Here is a 22145-nt window from a genome sequence, read left to right as displayed (position 1 = left end):
AATGTCTTAAAAGATTTATTCAATGAAATATGATACAGTTCTTACTGCTCTCATCTCAACCACCATTGCCACATGAACTGCTGACAACACTGGGAGAGACCCTGTACAGGTGGCAGATTGGGTCTCTCTGCCTTCCTAGCCTTTATAATCTAGCAAATGTCCTGCGGCTCTTTCTGCCCCTAGCCTCTATCCCTTCTGGAGACACTCCCAGTTGGTGATCTTTCTAACATGCAATCAGGGCTGTTACTGCTGACTGTCTCCCATGAAAGTACGATCTCGGACCCCTATCTCCACTGGGGACCGTGCAGAGATGGCCAAAGAGTGCCAGTGTCAGGAAATGCTTACTGTAACTTCTTGTCCAACAGGTTTTGGCCTAAGGTTTTAGTTTTAATATAACTGTTTATTCTCTTCCCTCCTGGGCCGGGCATTCCCTGCATCCCCAGAGCTTTGCAAAATGCCAGGGCTGTAAAGAGATTGCTGGGAAGTGAACCTTGCATGGAAACTGTGCCTCCTCCACTGGTCACCCAGACAGCACAGGCTTTCCCATGTTATTATTTAGCAGGAGAATTGAGGTACAGGCCTTCCTTAAAATAGGCACAGTGATACATACCCAGGCAAGTGAAAATCAGTTTCAGGAAGGAAACTTGGGTTTCTGATTTTATTACTGATAATTTATTGCACAAGTTTTTCTGCATCAAAAAAGTATCTGCTAAAAGGAGAAACAGCTGTGTCTGAATTCAGACTTCCTTCAGACTTCTGAAAGTATTTCCCCCAAAGAATCCACTCATCTAATTTTAAAGGAAATATACTTCTTACACAAGACAATCCAAACTGATGCAAAATATTTATTCCAAGTTAGTTATTTTATGCAGTAGTTTTTCCCCTCAACAGACTTGTGATAACCACATCTTTTAAATCTGTAAATAATGTTATCAAAATAATCTTAATCTTTGAAATCTCACAAAAATTTATATTTTACAATCCACCCTGAATATCAAGGCTGCAAGAATAACACAACATTTCCTATATCCCAAATATTTTACAGCTGTACCCAAGAAGGAAAAGAAAGAAAGAAAGAAAAAGAAAGAAAGAGAAAAAGAAAAAGAAAGGAAAGAAAGGAAGAAAGAAAGGAAGAAAGGAAGAAAGAAAAAGAAAGAAAGAAAGAAAGAAAGAAGAAAGAAAGAAAGAAAGAAAGAAAGAAAGAAAGAAAGAAAGAAAGAAAGAAAAAAAACCATGTATGCTTGGTTAAGGGCTAACGTTACCCGAGCAGCCAAAAATAAAATAAAATATCCAAATTATTAGCATTAATTTAATACAATTATAACTTCAATAGTCACTTTGTCATTGACAATGATTGCTTGAGCACAGGGGTGAGTGCCCCAAGGGCTGGTAGTAGAAGCTGACTGGTGTCTCCTCCTCTCTGCACAGCCAGCTCCCACCTGTGCATCGCCCCATATATACTGTGTCTGTGTGTGTGTGTATTTAAAAATTCTTTCCCATCACACAAACTTCTCTCTATTAAGCAGATAACAGGGAAGAACAATAACAACAAAAGCTAAACAAGCCAATTGCTCTCTCTTTGGGATATGATTATTTCCCTTGTGCATGAAGTATTCAACAACATAAGAAAAGGAAAAGAACGATTTCTTTTGTATACTCCCTAAACACACAAGCTGAGTTCACTGGGTCAGATTTGTGAGCCTTTATATGCCTACTTCCAGGCATCGTCATCAGATGTTTCGCTGCTACTGGTTTCCGTGTCTGAGTCCTCAAACTCTGCTTTACAAGTGCTTCTCCAAGCGGAGAACAGGCTGGAACCGCGGCTCTGCAAAAAGCCGTTCTTCCCAAAGCCGTTTCTTCTCAGCTACAGTTAGCACAGGAAAAAGAGAAAACTGTCAAAAACTATAGTGGCAGCGGGCCCTGGAAAAGGCCAGTACTCAAAATTCTAGACAGAATATAGAGGCGGCCCCTCTTTAAAAAAAAAACAAAAAAAAAACATTTATTTATTCATGAGAGACACAGAGACACAGGCAGAGGGAGAAGCAGGCTCCATGCAGGGAGCCTGACGTGGGACTTGATCCCGGTTCTCTGGGATCACGCCCTGGGCCAAAGGCAGATGCTCAACCGCTGAGCCACCCAGGTGTCCCAAGAGGGGGCCCTTCTAAGAGATTCAAGATTTCTTATAGCTGTGCTTTTCAAACTTTATTTTTTATTTTTAATTATTTTTTATTTATTTATTCATGAGAGAGAGAGAAAGAGGCAGAAGGAGAAGCAGGCTCCATGTAGGGAGCCCGATGTGGGACTCGATCCGGGTCTCCAGGATCACACCCTGCACTGAAGGCAGGCGCCAAATCGCTGAGCCACCCAGGCTGCCCGCTTTTCAAACTTTAATGTGCAAATCAATCACCTATGGATCTTTTTTTAAAATGCAGATTCTGGGACACCTGGGTGGCTCAGCGGTTGAGTGTCTGCCTTCTGCTCACGTTATTTGTCCTTTAAATATAAATACCATAAATATAAATAAAATATAAATATAAATAGCACCAGTATGTAAAATCCAAGAGGTCTGCAAACTCCATTTATCTTGTTCACTGCTATATACTCTAGGACCTGGCAGTGTCTCACCCACAAAAAGAATCCAACTATTTGTTGAATAAATTCAAATAGGCTGTTTCTTGGCTCCAGAGAGAGTATCAGAGGCAAACCTCAGGGCCGGAGGCAGGGGAGGACGAGTCTGCTTCCCTAGAGACCCAGGTCAGCCCCTAACTCTGGAACACAGCCTTGTGGCTCTGATAAGGGGGTAGAGCTGCCACGATGAAAGAACATACTAGTTTCTGAGATCTCCTAGCCTGACCTAGTTCTTTTGTCCACTACTGGAGATCCCTACTGCCTAGGCAGTGATACGCTCCTCTGTATTTCTTCTATGGCAACTTAATTTACATTTTCTTTTCCGAGCTCCTTCTCTCACACTAAACTGGGGCCAAGTGCAAGGACTGTCCTGGTTCCTTTCTTTCCTCATCCTTAACAGGTCTCCAGGAAAGGTTTAGGACATACCTGCTCTGTTTTCATGTGGAACTCTCTGAGCTCATCTTCTGTGAGGGGGAGGCAATTCTCATCATTTTCGGGATATTCCTGCCATCCCATTGCTTTCAATAACCTGGTAGAGGGAGGTCAGGCAAAGAAAATATGACACCTTTCAGCACAAGTGGGAAGCCCACAACTTTCCAGAGAAAATTAACTCACCCAGGGGCAATGGTAGTCCCTTAAATTTTTCTTTTCTCCCCAGTAGGATAAGCTTTTTTTTTTTTTTATTAATTAATTAATTTGAGAGAAAAGAGTGTAAAAGAGACAAAGTATATGAGCACGGGGGGGGGGGGGGGGGGCAGGGAGGGAAGGAAGAGAATCCTCAAGCTTTCTGCTGAGTGAGCCTGATGCAGGGCTCAACTCTAGGACCCCCAGATCATGACCTGAACCAAAATCAAGAGTTGGCCGTCCAACTGACAGCCACCCAGGTGCCCCTCCCCAGTGGGATAAGCTTTAATTATGGCTACTTAGTTGTTTGAATTAAACGAGGATCTCCACAGTTGCTCTTTCCAGAGTGTAAAAGCTACAGACAGGATAGTAGCAGCAGCAGAAAATAAGACCGCATAGGAGCCAAAGTGTAAGGGCCCTCTCTGACAGAACAAAGAAAGAACTATCACTTTTGTCTTTTGTAAGCAAATTAGCACATCTCCACATGTAGCTAAGTTCTCTCAATTTCAGGGCAATGTGGTCTCCTTCATGCTCTTGTGATCTTGCTGACTCCTAAAGTTCTTCGGGATAGGAACTTCCTTTCAGAAAGGTACTGCCACACATGGCAGGCCCCCCATCTGCTATCCAGGTGCCCAAACTGTTGGCGGCTCTGTGTTTAAGACCCTCATTTAAAGAATAAGCTCCATCCATGGGGATCTTATACCTCCCAAGGCCCTTTAAAGGGGTCTTATAATGGATCACTTGGGCTAGGAGGGTCCAAGGGCCAGCACAGCAGTCCTAGAAAACAAGTTCCCCTCTCCACCAAATGGAGTTATAAACAGAGTCTGAAACTAAACTACATGAAAACCTTGGAAAGCAAAGCTGGCAAATCTGTACAGTTTCCAGTGGGCAACAGACCAAGCTGGGGCATAAAAAGAGAACAAGTTATGGTGCCCATAGACACTTCTCTTTGTAGGCTAGACTCAATCTGACATGCCTTAGGATGTTCAAGCTCCTTAAAGGCCATACACAGCATGCCCTGTAATCTGATCTTCACTTACCTGTGCTCTGCTTCCAGAGAGTGTGAGAGGACTTCCCCTTCCTCCTCCACAGGGAGAGTAAGACCATTCTGATGACAGCCTTCCTCACCATTTTCCTTTGGTTCAGGTGTGCTGTTGTCTTCCAACTGAAATAAGAAAGGACACACTTGGTTTAATGATCCTTTGTGGCAAGATACATAATCTGTAAGATTAAGGAGTCAGAACTGAGGAAAGCGCTCTCCAGAAAACAACTTTAGCCCACACGTTTTCCCCATTTAAAAATGAGGATTTGCGGGGATTCCTGGGTGGCTCACTGGTTTGGCACCTGCCTTCAGCCCAGGGTGTGACCCTGGAGTCCTGGGATTGAGTTCCGCATCGGGGTTCCTGCATGGAGCCTGCTTCTCCCTCTGCCTGTGTCTCTGCCTCTCTCTCATGAATAAATAAACCTAAAAAAAAAAAAAAAGAGGATTTGCTTATCTTACTAAGATTTCTAAAGTTTACCAACTGGTCAGGAACTTAACTTCAGGTTATGTCAATGGTGGTAGATGTGAATTGATACTAATGCAGTATCAATGCTCTAGTCTTAACAATTTGGACTAGAGAACTACTGTGCTCAACTTTAAAAAGTTCACCTTCCTAGAGTCTTTTGCAACTAGGAGCTGCCATCTGACAGTGGGCCAATGTTGTGCTCATTGCAGGGTGTAGCTTTTAAGAAAGCATTTAAAAAAGGGACAGACATTACCTTCCTTCAGGTTTTTGGCTTCCTGTCCTTTCCCTAACCAGAATATAGAGGGGAAGTATAGAGGGCAAAACCACTCTAGTCCAAGGTGACCAAAAGTTGTAAGCTTTCTTTGTTTCTTTCTTTTTTTTTAAGATTTTATCTATTTATTCGTGAGAGACTGAGAGAGGGGCAGAGACACTGGCAGAGGGAGAAGCAGGCTCTGAAGGGAACCTGATGCAGGACTTGATCCCACGACCCTGGGATCATGCTCTGAGCCAAAGGCAGATGCTCAACAGCTGAGCCACCCAGGCATCCCAAGTTGTAAGCTTTCTGATAATCCCAATGAACTTAATCTCTTAGCCTGCAACTTCTTTGTTTTTTGTTTTTTAAAGATTTTATTTATTTATTCATGAGAGACACAGAGAGAGGCACAGAGACACAGGCAGAGGGAGAAGCATGTTCCACATAGGGAGCCTGACATGGGACTTGATCCCGGTTCCCCAGGATCACACCCTGGGCTGAAGGTGGTGCTAAACCGCTGAGCCACTCGGGCTGCCCTAGCCTGCAACTTCTAACTTTCCTGTTGTGGGATATAAAAAAACCTCCCTCTTGTTTTATGCTATTTTTCAGATTTTCTTATACTGCAATTAAATATAATCCTGATAAAAGCTTCTGTAATTCATCAACTTTTTACAGCACTACCCAATTCAAGACTTTAAGAAAGCACATACACAACACAGGAAAATCCCTTTGCTGCCCCAGAAAAACCTTATGCTCTTACATCCTCCAGCTTGTCACAGTCTCTGTTCTCTGAGAAGTCTCCATTCCGGTCATCCTTTAGAGTCTTCAAAAACTCACTCTTCCTGTCGGTAGTTCGGCGGGTCAGCTTGGTCAGGCGAGAGGAGCTGATCTCAATTGGAGGAGTAGTGCTGGAGGGACTCTGGGCAAATAACACAAAGAGGTTGTTCCTGATAGCAAACAGCAAGAACTGGGATTCTCTGGGTCACTTCTACATGGTATTAATTTCTGGAATCTGGTAGCCTAATTATCACTGTGTTTTGTTTTTTTTTTTAATCAAAAATAAACTCTCCTTTTCATTTAAACAGACTTCAGCTTCTCAGGGTTTTTGCAGTTAAGACTGGATGGCTTATACCAGCACCTCTGATCTTTTTACAGACTCGAGCCACAATGCCAGTCTGCCACAGGCTGGACCCAGTCTACCACACAGAGACTACTCCACTCAGCTACTGCCCATCTCTGGGCTAAGCACACTACAAAAGAAATGGAATTAGAGCTGTACATGTCACACCGTGTATCTTAGTTTTAGTAAATGGCAAATTGGCAATTGCAGAAAAGGCTGCTTGGCCTTATCTTCAACTCACCTCTTTATTTTTTTTATTTTTTTAAAAAATATTTTATTTATTTATTCATGAGAAACAGAGAGAGAGAGAGAGAGAGAGAGAGAGAGAGGCAGAGACACAGGCACAGAGAGAAGCAGGCTCCATGCAGGGAGCCTGACGTGTGACTCGATCCCTGGTCTCCAGGATCACGCCCTGGGCTGAAGGCAGATGCTCAACCGCTCAGCCACCCAGGTGTCCCTCAACTCACCTCTTTAGGAGAGCTTAAAACTGCGCCACCAGCCAGTACTGGTTTGGTAACAGAGATTGGACTGGTAAAGGCGGACTCCCGGCCAGAGGAAAGGGATCCTGATTTGTGTTCCATTCTGTTAGCTTTCCATGCACTGGGCTATGTGGGAAGAAAGAACAAATCAGACCACGTATGGAGACAGAAGCTCAGCCTGGAAGATCACATGAAGCAGAGTAAAATGTTATGTGGGGACACGAGTACTAGAGCTTACCCATCTTAACATGTTTGGGAGGTATGCAACCTCTTTCTGAGGTTAGACACTTGAAGGAAAAAAGCAGATGGGAACCAGAAGTGTCCTGGGTTATTAATAGGTATACTCAAAGAGAGCTCTGGTTCGATAAGTGTGGGAGATGCTGAGGAGAGTAAAGTTCAACAGTTTTCTTCACTATGCCATTTGTCAAAGCATTTAACTATACATGCGAATTTGAGAGGCAATATTTTCTAAACTTACTGGACTGCAAAATGTTCTCTTTTTATGGTGTGTTTGTTAACCTCTGATGTAATCCTGATTTTTAGTTTTTAAATAATTTTTAGGGCAGCCCGGGTGGCTCAGCAGTTTAGTGCCACCTTCAGCCCAGGGCCTGATCCTGGAGACCTGGGATTGATTGGGCTCCCTGCATGGAGACTGCTTCTCCCCCTGCCTGTGTGTCCCTGCCTCTCTTTCTCCCTGTGTCTCTTATGAATGAATAAATAAAATCTTAAAAAAAAATTTTCTTTTTATTTATTCATTTGAGAGAGACAGAGCACAAGCAGGGGGAGAGGAGAAGAGAGGGAGAAGCAGACTACCCCACTGAGCCAGGAGCCTGATGCGAGGTTTGATCCCAGGACTTGGAGATTATTATGATTTGAGCCGAAGGCAGGCAATTAACCATTTGAGCCACGCAGGTGCCCCATAATCCCAATTCTTAGAAAAAGGAAAAAAAAAAAAAAAGCTGTTTTCCAGGAACTTCAACAACAGGAAGCTATTTCTAGGCCAGGGTGGGCAAGTAAATGGTGAGATAATTCTGGTTTGCTCCCTTCTCTGCTTGGCCTGTGGGGTCTAGGACCATTCTGTCACTATGGTCCTGGTCCCAATTATGGCTGGGCACCATTGTGCAGCTGGAATATTCCTTTTTTCTTTTTCTTTTTTTTATTTTTTATTTTTTAAAGATCTTATTTATTTATTCATAGACACAGAGAGAGAGGCAGAGACACAGGGAGAGGGAGAGGGAGACGCAGGCTCCATGCAGGGAGCCCAATGTGGGACTCGATCCTGGGTCTCCAGGATCACACCCCAGCTGCAGGTGGCGCCAAACCGCTGCGCCACCTGGGCTGCCCCCTTTTTTCTTTTTAAAAAGAGGTACTGGGGATCCCTGGGTGGCGCAGTGGTTTGGCGCCTGCCTTTGGCCCGGGGCGCGATCCTGGAGACCCGGAATCGAATCCCACGTCGGGCTCCCGGTGCATGGAGCCTGCTTCTCCCTCTGCCTGTGTCTCTGCCTCTCTTTCTCTCTCTGTGTCTCTCATGAATAAATAAATAAAATCTTAAAAAAAAAAAAACAAAAAAAAAAAACCCGAAAAACTCATTTATACCTCACAAAAACCTTAAAAAAATAGGTACTACTATCCCATTGTATAGATGATAAAACTGAGACTTAGCACTTAATAAACTTGCCCACGGTCATATCACAAAGAAGGTGCAAAGAGGGGATGCCTGAGTGGCTCAGTCCGTTAAGTGTTTGCCTTTAGCTTAGGTCATGATCCTGGGGTCCTGGGATTGACCCCCACGTTGGAATTGGGTTCCCCATTCAGTAAGGAGTCTGCTTCTTCCTTTCCCTGCTGCTCATGGTCTCTTACGCTATTTCTCTCTCTCAAATAAATAAATTCTTAAAAAAAAAAAAAAAAGGTGCAAAGTGAACTCTATCTACTCCAGAGACCTGCTGTTAATTTCCACGCCATACTGTTTCCTAGGCAGTAGTTGCTCTCTTGACTTACGTTCACATTCTTTCCCTTCTATATCAAACAAGTATCTTAAACCCTTTCAAAGATAAATCCACTCATCAATCAGTTTTATTCCCACTCATTTCTTCCTAGGCCATGATCCTTTAATGAACTCTTTCAGATATACTCCAAGTTGCCCTCAAGGGCTTCTTCTTTTTTTAAAGATCATTCATTCATTCATTCATTCATTCATGAGAGACACAGGCAGAGGGAGAAGCAGGTTCTCTGCAGGGAGCCTGATGTGAGACTCGATCCTAGGACCCCGGGATCATGACCTGAGTCAAAGGCAGACGCTCAACCACTGAGCCACCCAGGTGCTCCTCAAGGGCTTCTTCCTAGATTTTCTTCATCCTTTCACTTAACTTTCCCATCACCTACATTCTATTTACTTTTATTTTCAAATCTCAAAGTTGCCACTACCTCCACTTCCACCCACATACTTCCAGAACCCCCTGAGATCTTGTTTCATCCCTACACTACTCTCCTAAAACCTCAACTCAAAGGTCACCTAAATCTTCCCAAGTGCTAAGGTCAAAAACCCTTTTTCAGTTACTTTCCTCAACCTGTTAGCAGCATTTGTCAAGTGTTGACAAACCCAGTTGCTATCTTTTTTTAAAATTTTTTTTTAAATTTTTATTTATTTATGATAGTCACAGAGAGATAGAGAGAGAGAGGCAGAGACACAGGCAGAGGGAGAAGCAGGCTCCATGCACCGGGAGCCTGACGTGGGATTCGATCCCGGGTCTCCAGGATCGCGCCCTGGGCCAAAGGCAGGCGCCAAACCGCTGCGCCACCCAGGGATCCCCCCAGTTGCTATCTTAAACTCATCCACCCAAATTTTTGTGATAGCATGCTATTTTTTTTTTTTGATGTCTGAATTAGTTTCTTAGCCCCACTGACTATATCATTATTTTAATATTTATAAATTATTAAATATTCCTCCAACTTTTATTTTCCCATTCTTTACTGTCTTATCCTCTTTCCTTAGAGATCTTATCCACCATGAAGGCTTCATTTATTTTATTTTTTAAAAGATTTTATTTATTCATTCATGAGAGACATACAGAGAGAGAGACAGAGAGAGAGAGAGAGGCAGAGACACAGGCAGAGGGAGAAGCAGGCTCCATGCAAGGAGCCCGACATGGGACTCGATCCCGGGTCTCCAGGATCCCACTCCGGGCTGCAGGCGGTGCTAAACTGCTGCGGCACTGGGGCTGCCCGAAAGCTTCATTCTTTACCACTAGGATAAGGACCTCTTGTCTGGATATTTCCCTAGTGCTCACAGGAGTAATTAATGATCATTTACAATCCCCCCAAATATGTCCAGTGTTTTCTGGTTTCAGAACTTGTATTTAACTGCTTCTCTTATGATCTGCAATACTCTCCAGACTTTTTTCTGCCTATTCAAATCTGGACCATCCTCCAAAAGTCAGTTCAAATGACAAATTTGCAGCAAAATTTTCCTCAATGGTCATAATCTGAACTGATCTTGATCCTCTGAACTGACTGAACACTAATGTTTAATTCATTTAGTTATTCTAAGTCTGTTTAGAATTTGTTATTAGCATCTGTTACTTTATGCATAATCACACGACCTTTTATATTGTTATATCTTATCCCAATTAGACTTTCAGTTCATGGAGAGTCACAACCAATGTTGTTACTTCTCTGTATTACTCAGAACCACCAAACACTGCTTACACACAGAGGAAAATGAATAAATGCTCATTAGTTTCCCTCTCAATAACAAAGTAAATTCTATTTTTTAAAAAGATTTTATTTATTTATTCAGAGAGAGAGAGGCTGAGTCATAGGCAGATGGAGAAGCAGGGAGCCTGGTGTGGGACTTGACCCCGGGTCTCCAGGATCACACCCTAGGCTGCAGGCAGCGCTAAACCGCTGTGCCACCAGGGCTGCCAACCAAGTAAATTCTAATTACTTGTGTATGGTGGCTACAATTCATTAAAGCAATTATTACGTGCTTTTGTGAGGGTGCTAGGGATACAAATATGAAAAGGACCTGAAGGCTGCCCTTAAGGAGATTACAAGTGAGGAAATAAAGAGATGCAATAAAGTGTTATAGATATTATGATAAGAGACAGAGTGCTATTCAGAGTTATAAAGATTAATGAGATCTTTAGATGTGTGTGATAGAAAAGGATTCAGAGCAAATGGCATGAATTTGAAGGATGAATACTTTCCTACACAAGAGAAAGAAGAGGTAGTAAAATATAAAAGATGGTTTAGGCTTAGAGTATAAAGAATTATTCATGCCACTGGCGAAGGAGTTTGACTTGTACTGTACTGTAGGATCAGGGTTGGCAAGGAATACCCATGGGTCTGAGGCTTGTTTCTATATGGCCCATGAGCTAATAATATACTTTTTACATTTTTCAAGTGTTGTAAAAGAAACAAAAATCAGAAAAAAAAGAAAAAGAAAGGAAAAATATAACAAAAACTGTATGTCATATGTGACCAGCAAAGCCTAAAATATTATCTGGCTCTTTATAGAAAAAGTTTACCAAACCCTGTTATAGACAGTTTGGGACTGCTGAAGTGATTGAGGAAAGGATGTCATATATTCAAATTGTTTTAGGATGATCATTCTGGCAGTTCTGTGCAAAATGAATATAGAGAGATGAGGAAATAGTAGGGTGCACTACAATAGTACCGGGAGGTGACAAGGGCATAGGACATCATAGAGGGAATAACAAACAGGGAATTTATAATTGCTTGGTAGAGGGGAATGAGTAATGAGGAGGAGGAAATAAGAAGCCAATCTAGAGAATCAGCTAAGTGATCAGATGGATGTTCATGCTATTAATGGAAACAGCAAATGAGGAGAAGCAGGTTTATGAGATAAAGCTAATGAGTATGAGAAGCCTATTAAAAATCCAGTTAGCAGAAGTAGAGAGTTTGGAGACAGAGTAAAATACTATACATATATTAGATATTGAATGAATATCTGGTGAATGATTCAACGGGAAAAAAATAAATTTACTAAAATTTTTCCTGGTTTCCAGACCTCTGCTATAGAAGGTTCTTACATGGATTCCAAATCATACCTTGGAAGGAGGTGGTGCAGGCTTAGGAACCAGGTTCTTATAGACACTTGGAACCATGGTTGATGATTTGTTCCCATTTGCATGGTGAGATCCTGGTGAGGTGAATGCAGCGGAGAAGGCAGCAGAAGGATCTTCTTTGGAAACTTTTTTGATGACTAGCATTTTGGAGGGTTGCTTGGCACTAGGTGGGTTTTCTGTGAGACAAAATAGTGAAGAGACAAAAGAATGTCAAATAATGGTTAACATGAGGCACAGTTAATATGAAGTCCTCACTTTCAACAAAGAGCTGTCAGTTGAGACTGAGGGACAAACATTTCCTGGTATGCACTTAACAGGTATTCTCGAAAATGACAATACTTGGGAATTATAGGAAAAAGGCAGCATATGAATCTAAATTCATAAATCAACCAGGAAGCCCAAAAGTGTTAGTAATCCTTTAGGGGCATAACTTGTCTAGTGTATGATGTGTTCACTCAGGCACACACCAAACAAGAATGTATCCAAGGGTGACAGTTCCTGTCAGTATGAGAATGGAGACAGATGTGGAAATTGGGGAAAGGAGGCTACCTTGGGACCTTCTGATGAGGCTAAGTGAAGCAAAGCTTTACACTATTAACAAAGGGAAAACAGTACAACAGGCACCTTTAATCCTATAGTTCAAGATTCAAAACCAGTACTTAGATATATTAAAGCCTTCCTAATAAGATTCCTAACTACTGAATAGGTCTAGTGTAGGGACTAGGAGAGTCTCATTTGTAAATGCCAACAATTCCAAAACTACAGATTACATTTGGTATGAAATACACTGATTTGTCTCTTAATTTTTTATAAGGCTAATTATTCCCAACATGTACACATAATCGTGTGTATTTATGTTTTTATCCAGCCCTCTACAACAAGCAACATTTATAACTGCCAAACCTGCCCCTTAACCCCCTCAAACAAAAAAATACCCTCAACTACTGGAACCTGGTTGAACAAAATCATCTATAGGATGTAGTATTATACAGCCTTTCAAAGAACATTTCAGAAGATTAGTATGAATGAATGCTTAGAATATACCGTTATTTTTTTTAAGCCTTTTTTTTTTTTTTTAATTTATGATAGTCACACAGAGAGAGAGAGGCAGAGACATAGGCAGAGGGAGAAGCAGGCTCCATGCACCGGGAGCCCGACGTGGGATTCGATCCAGGGTCCCCAGGATCGCGCCCTGGGCCAAAGGCAGGCGCCAAACCACTGCGCCACCCAGGGATCCCTAGAATATACCGTTATATTTGCCTACCAAATATTTAGGAGACAATTATAACACATAAAATTCAATTTAATTGTTACAAATGAATTAGCAATATCAATTAAACATTACTTCTTACAAGCTTTAGATAATTCTCCCTTTGCTTAAAATCTGCTTTCAAATTCAGGGCTCTACAAGCTCTCAATTATCTGTATTATGACTCCACTACCATTATATTTCAATGGTATTCTGGGTGGGCAGAGTAAGAGATGTAACAGGTGTTAGTTACCATGTGCAAATGGATGAGATGAAGAAAAAAAGAGAAAGAAACAAACAAAAAAGAAATAAAGAATTTTTGCTCCTCTCCATGCTAAGAAAAATGTAAAATTGTGCCTTTAAAATGGCAAAATCTACCTACCCCACACTCCAGAAGGGGTCCCAATAGGTCTGCATGGCTGATTCTGTTTGCCAGCTTCTGGATTCAAAGAAGGCTAGGAAAAAAGGGATATTAATGGTTGATAAAGAAAGCTAATCATTTTGGCACTTTTCACAAAGTAGCCATCACCATGGAACCTATCTGATAATTATGTATCAGCAGCACATATTTAACGCTGTATTCAGAATCAACAACTGAGCAGAAGATATCAAAATGCTAAACCAATAGATCTTACATTAATCTCAGGTTCTCTTTGGTTTCATTTCCTTTAATGTAAGAGGATTAAAAAATTTTTTTTAAATAAACAGACTAAATGTGCAAGTTCTCATCTTCTGATAGGATATGCACGCCAAATAAGGAGGCACAGAAAACTGAACGGACAAGAATGTAGATCACTTTTCTCAGATTTAAGGACAATCTGGTCAGGGAAATGTGTAGTATGTGTAGTTTTTCTAAGACTGCTTTATGACAGAAGCAGACCATGTGCCAGGCTGGGACTGTGCTAGGAATACAAAGGCAATTAAGACCATTAAGAAGAGCCTCTGTGTCCACAAGAGTCACAGTCCCTACTACAAAGATATACACTTGTAGACAAATAAGCACAGTAAAAGGTTATAGGGTCTATGATAAAAATTTATTATTAGGGAAGAAGGAATAGCCAATTCCATGTGAAAGAAGTGCTATCAGAAAAGGTTTCATTAGAGGTTTGATGGACTAAGAAGAATCCTTAAAAGATGAATTCCAAAGCTGGAAAAGTGATTCCAGGATCATATTGTTCAATGAATACCCAGACAGGAAAGTATGAAAAAGAATATTCAGAGATCTGCAAATAGTTTAGAATGATTAGTACTAGGGAAGGAAGGGACCTTCCTTTCTGTGGTGAAAGAGAGGTCTGGCAAAATAGGCAAGAGCCAGATTTTTTTAGGAAGACTAAATTTTATTCTGTAGATATTGAAGATCCATCTCTCATGCAGTTAATATAATCCATAGTCATTTAGTTTACAACAGTCCAGTAGCAGCTTGAAGGATGTGTTTGAGAGGTTTAAACATCAACTAGGAGACCATTAGAGGAGACCAATTTCATAGTTCAGGAGAGTAATGAAGGTAACAGGAATAGAGAAAGAGATGAGGGAAAGGATGGAAAAGTTAAGAGCAATAAACTGGACTTAACAACGAACTGTACAGGAGGTGTATGATACTGGTGTCCATGCCCCAACTTTATAATGTGTAATAGAGTAGGAAAATGGCTTTTCAGTACAATTACACACAGAACATTGAACAAACAACAGAAAGATGCTCAGACTCCACTATGGGGCTTCTGAATCAAAAATTCTCCAGGGATGGAGCCCCAGGTGTGTACATCAAGGTGAGCACCACAAGCACAGAACAAGCACAGATACATACATAGTGAACAACCAACTCATATTTAAATGGACAACTTAGTGACAAAATATGAAGGACTGATAAATACACTCTACTGGATGGAAAACATAGGTAGCAGGAGTCCCATGGATAAAAGCTGTATTTTCCTATTTTAATTTGCTTGTGTTCTTAGTCACATTCTATTTAGGGTATTCAGAGATACTGCCCCTATTTATATGGTATCTTTTCTTTCCACTGATTTCTTAAAATAGTAAAATGTAACACAGATACAAAAAAAAAAAAATGCAGAAAGCAAATGGGTAAAAGTTCTTGTAATCACCACTCGGGTCACTCAGTTTAAGCAACAGAATTATTACCAGTCAAACCAGAAACATTTTATAAGCTTCATTCAAAAAAACAAAAAACCAACAAAAATCAAAACAAACCTACCTCGCCTCTAAAAATAACCATTACCTCACCTATAGTGATCACTTCTTTGCTTTCTTTTACCACCCGAGGTCATATCCCTCAAAATGAGTTTTGTCTCCAAAAAACATCTCTTAATTCTCTTAACCTACAGGTTACTTAAAAAAGAAATCTTACCCCTCTGTATTCCCTATAAACTGGTAGTTGGTTCTAGACTATAGAACCCTTCTACACACATCTTTATTTTTGCAAGGCAGCTTCTTGCTAGTTTTGGGTTCTTCCATTAGGAGACACATAGTGTCTGATTATGCTTCTTTTTGTGATGTTGGCAGACATAGATGCTCATGGCCTAAAACTAAAAGTAACTCACTACAAGCTGCAAAATGATGATCTTCCAGTTTTATCATTCCTTCTTTATTAGCTAGTATCCTTCCATAAGGAACCTCCTCTCATCTATTTGGTGACTTAGTGGTTCAATCCAGAGGGATAGGTAGACTACGTGCTTGTTTCTAAGGTGAGGTATCACTGTGAACTCACATCACAAATTTAATCAGTATCTTTAACTGATGTATGAAATATTTGTATTTGGCCAGTGGGAACCTCTTCAATTTGGCTTCTGAATCCTTATACTTTTTAAAAAAGATTTTATTTATTTATTTATTCATGAGAGACACACAGAGAGGCAGAGACATATGCAGAGGGAGAAGCAGGTTCCTTGCAGGGACCCTCATGTGGGACTCAATCCCTGAATCCCGGGATTCCGGAATCCCAGGATCATGCCGAGTTGAAGGCAGATGCTCAACTGCTGAGCCACCGAGGCGTCCCTTCTGAATTCTTTTGATACAACTCTAGTAGTCTTTAATTACTTCTTTGCTATGTAGTATGACAAAATATCCCAAGCTTATCTTACAAATATCCTGTCCAGAAATGGTATTTCAAGACTACAGTCTGGGCACTAACAATGCTAACTGCTAAGGGGCTGGTCAGTTCTTAGATCTTTTCACTGGACAGAATCTACATATATGCATTTCCATTTTTTTAAAAAAGATTTTATTTATTTATGAGAGAGAGAGACACAAGCAGAGGGAGAAGCAGGCTCCACGCAGGGAGCCCGATGTGGGACTTGTTCCCGGGATTCCAGGATCATGCCCTGGGCCAAAGGCAGACAGACGCTCAACCACTGGAGCATCCCCATACATACATTTTCAAAGATAAAATATATCATGACCTCTTATTGATATTTCTAATATATACTGAGAAACCTGAGTTTTTACCAAACACGAAGGGGGAGAGGGAGAGAATCTCAAGCTGACTCTCTGCTGAGCATGGAGCCAGATGGGGTGCTTGATTGCACAATCATGACCTGAGACAAAATCAAGAGTCGTCAGTCCAATAGACTGAGTCACCCAAGTGTATTTGTGACTTTTATAACTGAAGATTAGTGTGCTAAGAGTATAAATCGTTGGCTAACATTTTGAGTACTGTAATTCTTATTCCATTGACTTCTGTTATAAAACTTTGTCAAAGTCTGATTTTCTTTCTCCTATAAGTTACTTGGACTTGATGCTCAAAGGATAGTTTTCTTTTTCACTTGAGCCTAGCATTTTATAAGTCTATGTAGGTACTAGCTGTTCTAGCTATATCCTTTCAATTCATAGCTTCAAATCTTACTGTATTTCAGAAAGTTATTCTTGAATTATAATTTTTAGCCTTTAAAAAGCTGTTTTTTCTGTGTGTATAGAATATTATATATATATCTTATATATATATATAATCTTTCTTTTTTGGCCAACTATGTATCATTTCTCAATTCTAACTTTTATTATTATTTTAAAAACAATGATGCAAAAAAAAAATAAAAAATAAAAACAATGATGCATTATAACATTTTTTATTAAGTAAACTCTACCCCCAGTGTGGGGCTTGAGCTCAAGACTGAGACAGAGTCATGAGCTCCTCAATTCTAGCTTTTTTTAAAAAAGACTTGAGAGGGAGGAGAGAGAGAACGTGCACATACACAAGGAGTGGAGAGATGCAAAGGGAGAGGGAGAATATCAAGCAGATTCCTGAGTGTGGAGCCCCACTTGGGCTTGATCCTACAACTCCAAGATGAAACCAAGCCAGTCACTTAACTGACCGTGCCCCCTCGTGCCCCCTCAAGTCTAACTTTTATTTTTTTTAAACCCCCTCCACTTTTTAAAAGATTTTTCATTTATTTATTCATGAGAGACACACAGAGAGAGGCAGAGACACAGGCAGAGGGAGAAGCAGGCTCCATGCAGGGAGCCCAACACGGGACTCGATCCTAGGACCCCAGGACTACACCCTCGGCCGAAGGCAGCGCTAAACCGCCAAGCCACCTGGGCTGCCCCGATTTAATCTGTTTCTCCCTCACTTGAAAATTTTCTTCTGGGGTGCCTAGGTGGCTTAGCTGATTAAGTGTCCAACTCTTGATTTTGGCTCAGATCATGGTCTCAGGATTGTGGGATCGAGCCCTATACCGGGCTCTGCACTTGGTAGAGTCTTATTCTTTCTCTCCCACTGCTACTCCCCCAAATACTGTATAAACAAAATCTTTAAAAAAAAAAGTTGTAAAAAAAAAAAAACCACCCACGAAAGTTCTGTCCTCTTCTAATTCTTGAAAAACATGGACTATTCTCTTGTGTTCTTTAGTCTCAATTTTTCTCAAATTTCAATTTCCTGATTTCTAGCACCTTGAGTTTTTCTGGTTTAGACTGTCCTTATGCCATTCTCTTAGGATCATTTAAATTTTAAAATATTTTAAGTAATATTGTAGTAACAGTAAATTTTAAAATGGTTATGTTTTGTGGAAATGCTGTACAGGTATACTTTGCACTGTCTGTAAGGATGCTATTCTATTCCTTATTCTCTTGATCCTTTGTGTTCATTTACATTCAGTTTTTGTGAATGTGGGTCAAGATAGCTTTTCTAACATCAAGCTTTAGAGCTCTCTCTTCTGTTATTTTTATAGTATTCAAAAATATGGTGCCTTAGTTTCTTTCATGTCCTGGCTGTCATCCCTACCTTCTTTCCTTTTATCTGAACGTTCTCTTTGTTTCCATTGTTTCCATCTCTGCAGCTCAATATGGATTCTATTTCTGATAGTTTACATTCTAGACGGGAATATTGGCTGGTTAATACAAACAATGGTAGTACTCAGTGCTATTTATCAACTTCTCGCTTCTTAGTCCAAAGTCATCCTTTCTGCCCGCTCTGTGTAAATGTGTCCAGGCACTTACATTTTTTTCCTTTGCTAGCTGGCAGGTTAACTTTTTGTCAGTAGAGACCAAGAGAAAGATTTTTTTTTTTTTATTCCAGTGTGCTTAGTCAGCAGGCTCCTGCAGCACCCAGTTCCTGCTAAGCCAGGTTCTAAAGTGAGTGAACTTTGACTTGAGTGGTTTTGGTAGCAGGGACATGTGAACAACTTTACCAAGACCTCAAGGGGCCAGGATTTTCAGTATGTTCCTAGGAGAAGCACTTCAACAACTCTTCTGTCATTCAGTGAGCCACAACTAAGCCCTTTCTAACAAGGTCTGGTGGGGATGGGGGAAGAGGAAGACTCTTCCTTGGGCACTCTATCTTAGCCCTAGGGTTAATGGTTGTCTTTTATATTGGCTACTTCCAAATTCTTCAGTGTTCTCTTTATTACTAACCAACTCATTACCCTAATCCTGTACTTTCCCTCTTCAAACTATTCTATGGTTTCTCTCTCGATTGATCCAGACAGACCATACCTCATTCCAGAACTTCTATACTGACTAGTTTTGTAAAACCACTCCTAATTTCTAGCTGTTCTCAAACATACCCTCTAAACTATCTAGAAGCAACTGTTGGTTCTTTTGGGGTTGCCAGATGTTCTGTTGCTTCCTTCAATTCCTCCTGCACAAATGCTATCACTACCCAGGTATTATAGTTTTTGGTGGTTTGTCTCTGTAATGACACCTTACTTTATTTTGCTGTAGATAACTTCCATGAATTTTTGTTGTTGTTGTTGTTGTTGTTGTTCAATACCAGTTGCTCTCTGCGTTTTTTTTTTTTTTTAAACAACTTTTAAAAAATGACAGAGCCCAACACAGGGCTTAAACTCACGACCCTGAGGATCAAGACCTGAGCTGAAATCAAGAGTTGGAAGCTTAACCAAAGAGGCACCCAGGTACCTCTCTCTCTGTTCTTTCTTAGTATTTTGAAATAATTTCATCCTTACAATAAAGTTGCAAAAATAAACACATTCTGTACATCCTGCACAGATGTCTAGATTCTCCCCAACATTTTACACCACTTGCTCCAACATTCTCTCTAAATGTTATTGTTTCCTGAACCATCTGCAAGTTGAAGGATTTGATGCCATTTACCCTTAAATCCTTAATTATGTATTTCTTTAAAAACACATGAACACAGTGCAATTATAAAAATTAGGTAATACTACAATAAATGCTACAGTCTAATCTAGAACACTTATTCAAACTATAACATTGATTACTTTAATGGTAAAACAAAATTTTAAAGATGTACACTGTTTTCTCCCATCCAGTCTCCAAAGGATCATGTTTGTTGTTGTTGTTGTTGTTGTTTTTGAGTAGGCTCAAGGCCAACGTGGGGCTTGACCTCATCACAATCAGGAGGTCAATAGTCCCACTCACTGAGCCAGCCAGGTGCCTCTCACATGCTTCCTTTATCTTATTTCCCTTTCTTTTTTTCTAAGATTTTATTAATTCACGAGAGATACAGAGAGAGGCAGAGACAAAGGCAGAGGGAGAAGCAGGCTCTCCGAGATGAGCCTGATGTGGGACTTGACCACAGGACCTGGGATCATGCCCTGAGCCAAAGGCAGATGTTCAACCACTGAGCCACCCAGGCATCCCAGTTATCTTATTTCTTTAGTTTTCCTTTATCTGCAATTTTTGCTTTCAGGACTACATTTTTAAAGGGCAGAGGGCTAGTTCTTTTGTAGAATCTTTAGTAATTCTTTAGTAGAAACTTCAAATTGAGTTTGTGTGATATTTTTCTCATGGTTAGATTCAGGATATGCATTCCTGGAAATAATTTACAGAGGTGAGGTTGCATCCTCAGTGCATTACATCAGGAGGTTTATTATATCTATTTCCCCCATGACTGGTGATAATCTATTTTTTAATAAAATTTACATAAAAGGATATGCACATATATTAAATATATCATTCTAGTAGTTTTGAAAAATGCTTGTAACTCCTCAACCTCTCCAAAAATAAAAATTACCTCCTACAACCAGAAGATTCCCTCATGCCCTATCCCAGTCAATTCCCACTCACTACAGGCAACCACTGCTCGGATTATCTTTCCAACCATAGATTATTTGCCTATTCTAGAATAGCACATAAACAGAATCAGAGAGTATGCACCATCTTGTGTAAATCTTCACTGAAATTTATATTAGTCACTTTTTTTTTAGTCACTCTTTATTAATGAATATATGTAGTCCATTACATGATTATACCACAAATTTTCTATTCTTGTGTCAAAAGACATTTAAACTGATTCCAGTTTATGAATAAAATTATAATAAATGCACATATACCTTAGTTTCTCTTGAGTAAATATCTAGAAGTGCTGGATCATAGGATAAGTTTATGTTTAGTTTTATAAAAATTTGCCAAACCTTTCCCCAAAACGGTTGTACTACCTCATGCTCCTACAACATATGAAAGTTCCAAATGCTTGAAAATGTCACCAAATTTAGTGTTTTCAGACTTACAAATTTTAGCCATTTTGGTAAGTGGGTATCAGTATCTCATAATCTTAATTCCAATTTCCACATTTCCATGTGACTAATGACACAGACCATTTTTTTTCACGTGACTGTTGGCCGTTTGTGTATCTTCCATTGTGAAGAATCTGTTCAAATTTTGCTCATTTTTAAAAATATTGAGTTGTCAGGGTACGTGGCTGGCTCAGTCAGAAGAGCATGCGACTCAATCTCAGGGTTGTGTCTGAGTCCGGCAGTGGGTAGAGATGACTTAAATAAACTTTAAGTTTTATTTTTTTTAGAAGAAAGTGCAAGTGTGTGAGCCCTGGGGTCGGGGAGGGTGCCCAGAGGGAGAGGGAGACACAGTTCAAAGCTGATTTCTCATTCAGCACAGAGTCCAATGTGGGGCTCAATCTCACAACCCTGAGATCACAACCCAAGCTGGAAACAGAGTCCCACACTCAATTGACTGTGCCACCCAGACACTTCTAAATAAATAAACTTAAAAAAAAAAAAAAAAAGAAAAGAAAGAGGGGCACCTGAGTGGCACCACTGGTTAACTGTCTGCCTCGATTTTAGCTCCGGTCATGAATACAGGATTCTAAGATCCAGCCCCAAGTTGTGTCAGCTTAGCGCTGGGTGTGGAGCCTGCTTAAGATTCTTTCTCTCATGGGCAGCCCGCGTGGCTTAGCGGTTTAGCACCACCTTCGGCCCAGGGCGTGATCCTGGAGACCTGGGATCGAGTCCCATGTCAGGCTCTCTGCATGGAGCCTGTTTCTCCCGCTGCCTATGTCTCTGCCTCTCTCTCTCTGTCTCTCTCATGAATACATAAAATCCTAAAAAAAAAAAAAAAAAAAAAAAAGATTCTCGTTCTCCCTCTGCACTCCCCCAAATCACACTGTCTCCCCCCCCCCAAAAAAGGAAAGAAAAATATATACTGAGTTGCTTTTTTATTATTGAATTCAAGGAGTTATTTATATTGCAGATGCAAGTCCCTTTTCATACATATGTTTTATAAATATTTTCTCTTTTTTAAAAGATTTTATTTATTCATGAGACACACACACACACACACACACACACACACACACAATTATTCTAGGACCATTTGTTAAAAATACATTTCCTTCTCTATTGGTCTGCTTTAGTATCTTTGTTGAAAATCAAATGGCTGGGACACCTGGGTGGCTCAGCGGTTGGAAGTCTGCCTTTGGCTCAGGGTGTGAACCTGGAGTCCTGGGATTGAGTCCCACATCAGGCTCCCTG

The 22145-nt window shown here is 40.6% G+C and overlaps 1 protein-coding gene across 8 annotated transcripts in view; it reads right to left on the bottom strand.

Moving 5' to 3' along the window:
- Window positions 1–825: 825 nt before the first annotated feature.
- GPBP1L1 (GC-rich promoter binding protein 1 like 1) overlaps window positions 826–22145 on the bottom strand; it is a 61085-nt gene continuing 39765 nt past the window's right edge. For 4 of the 8 annotated variants that reach the window (XM_072724122.1, XM_072724124.1, XM_025991927.2 and 1 more), the window contains exons 6-13: window positions 13331–13403; window positions 11682–11875; window positions 6601–6738; window positions 5774–5932; window positions 4601–4717; window positions 4293–4417; window positions 3055–3157; window positions 826–1864 (exon numbers count right to left, since the gene is read on the bottom strand). In XM_072724122.1, the coding sequence (XP_072580223.1) occupies window positions 1712–1864; window positions 3055–3157; window positions 4293–4417; window positions 4601–4717; window positions 5774–5932; window positions 6601–6738; window positions 11682–11875; window positions 13331–13403 (1062 nt within the window). In that variant the 3' untranslated portion in view covers window positions 826–1711. The remainder of the gene's footprint in view (window positions 1865–3054; window positions 3158–4292; window positions 4418–4600; window positions 4718–5773; window positions 5933–6600; window positions 6739–11681; window positions 11876–13330; window positions 13404–22145) is intronic. The other 4 variants (XM_072724125.1, XM_072724126.1, XM_025991928.2 and 1 more) reach the window with 1 other exon arrangement.

Source organism: Vulpes vulpes, chromosome 10, assembly GCF_048418805.1.
Source record: "Vulpes vulpes isolate BD-2025 chromosome 10, VulVul3, whole genome shotgun sequence".
In the NCBI taxonomy this organism is placed as follows: Eukaryota; Metazoa; Chordata; class Mammalia; order Carnivora; family Canidae; genus Vulpes; species Vulpes vulpes.
Note: the sequence above shows the minus strand (reverse complement) of the source record. Positions and strands in the feature narration are given on the sequence as shown.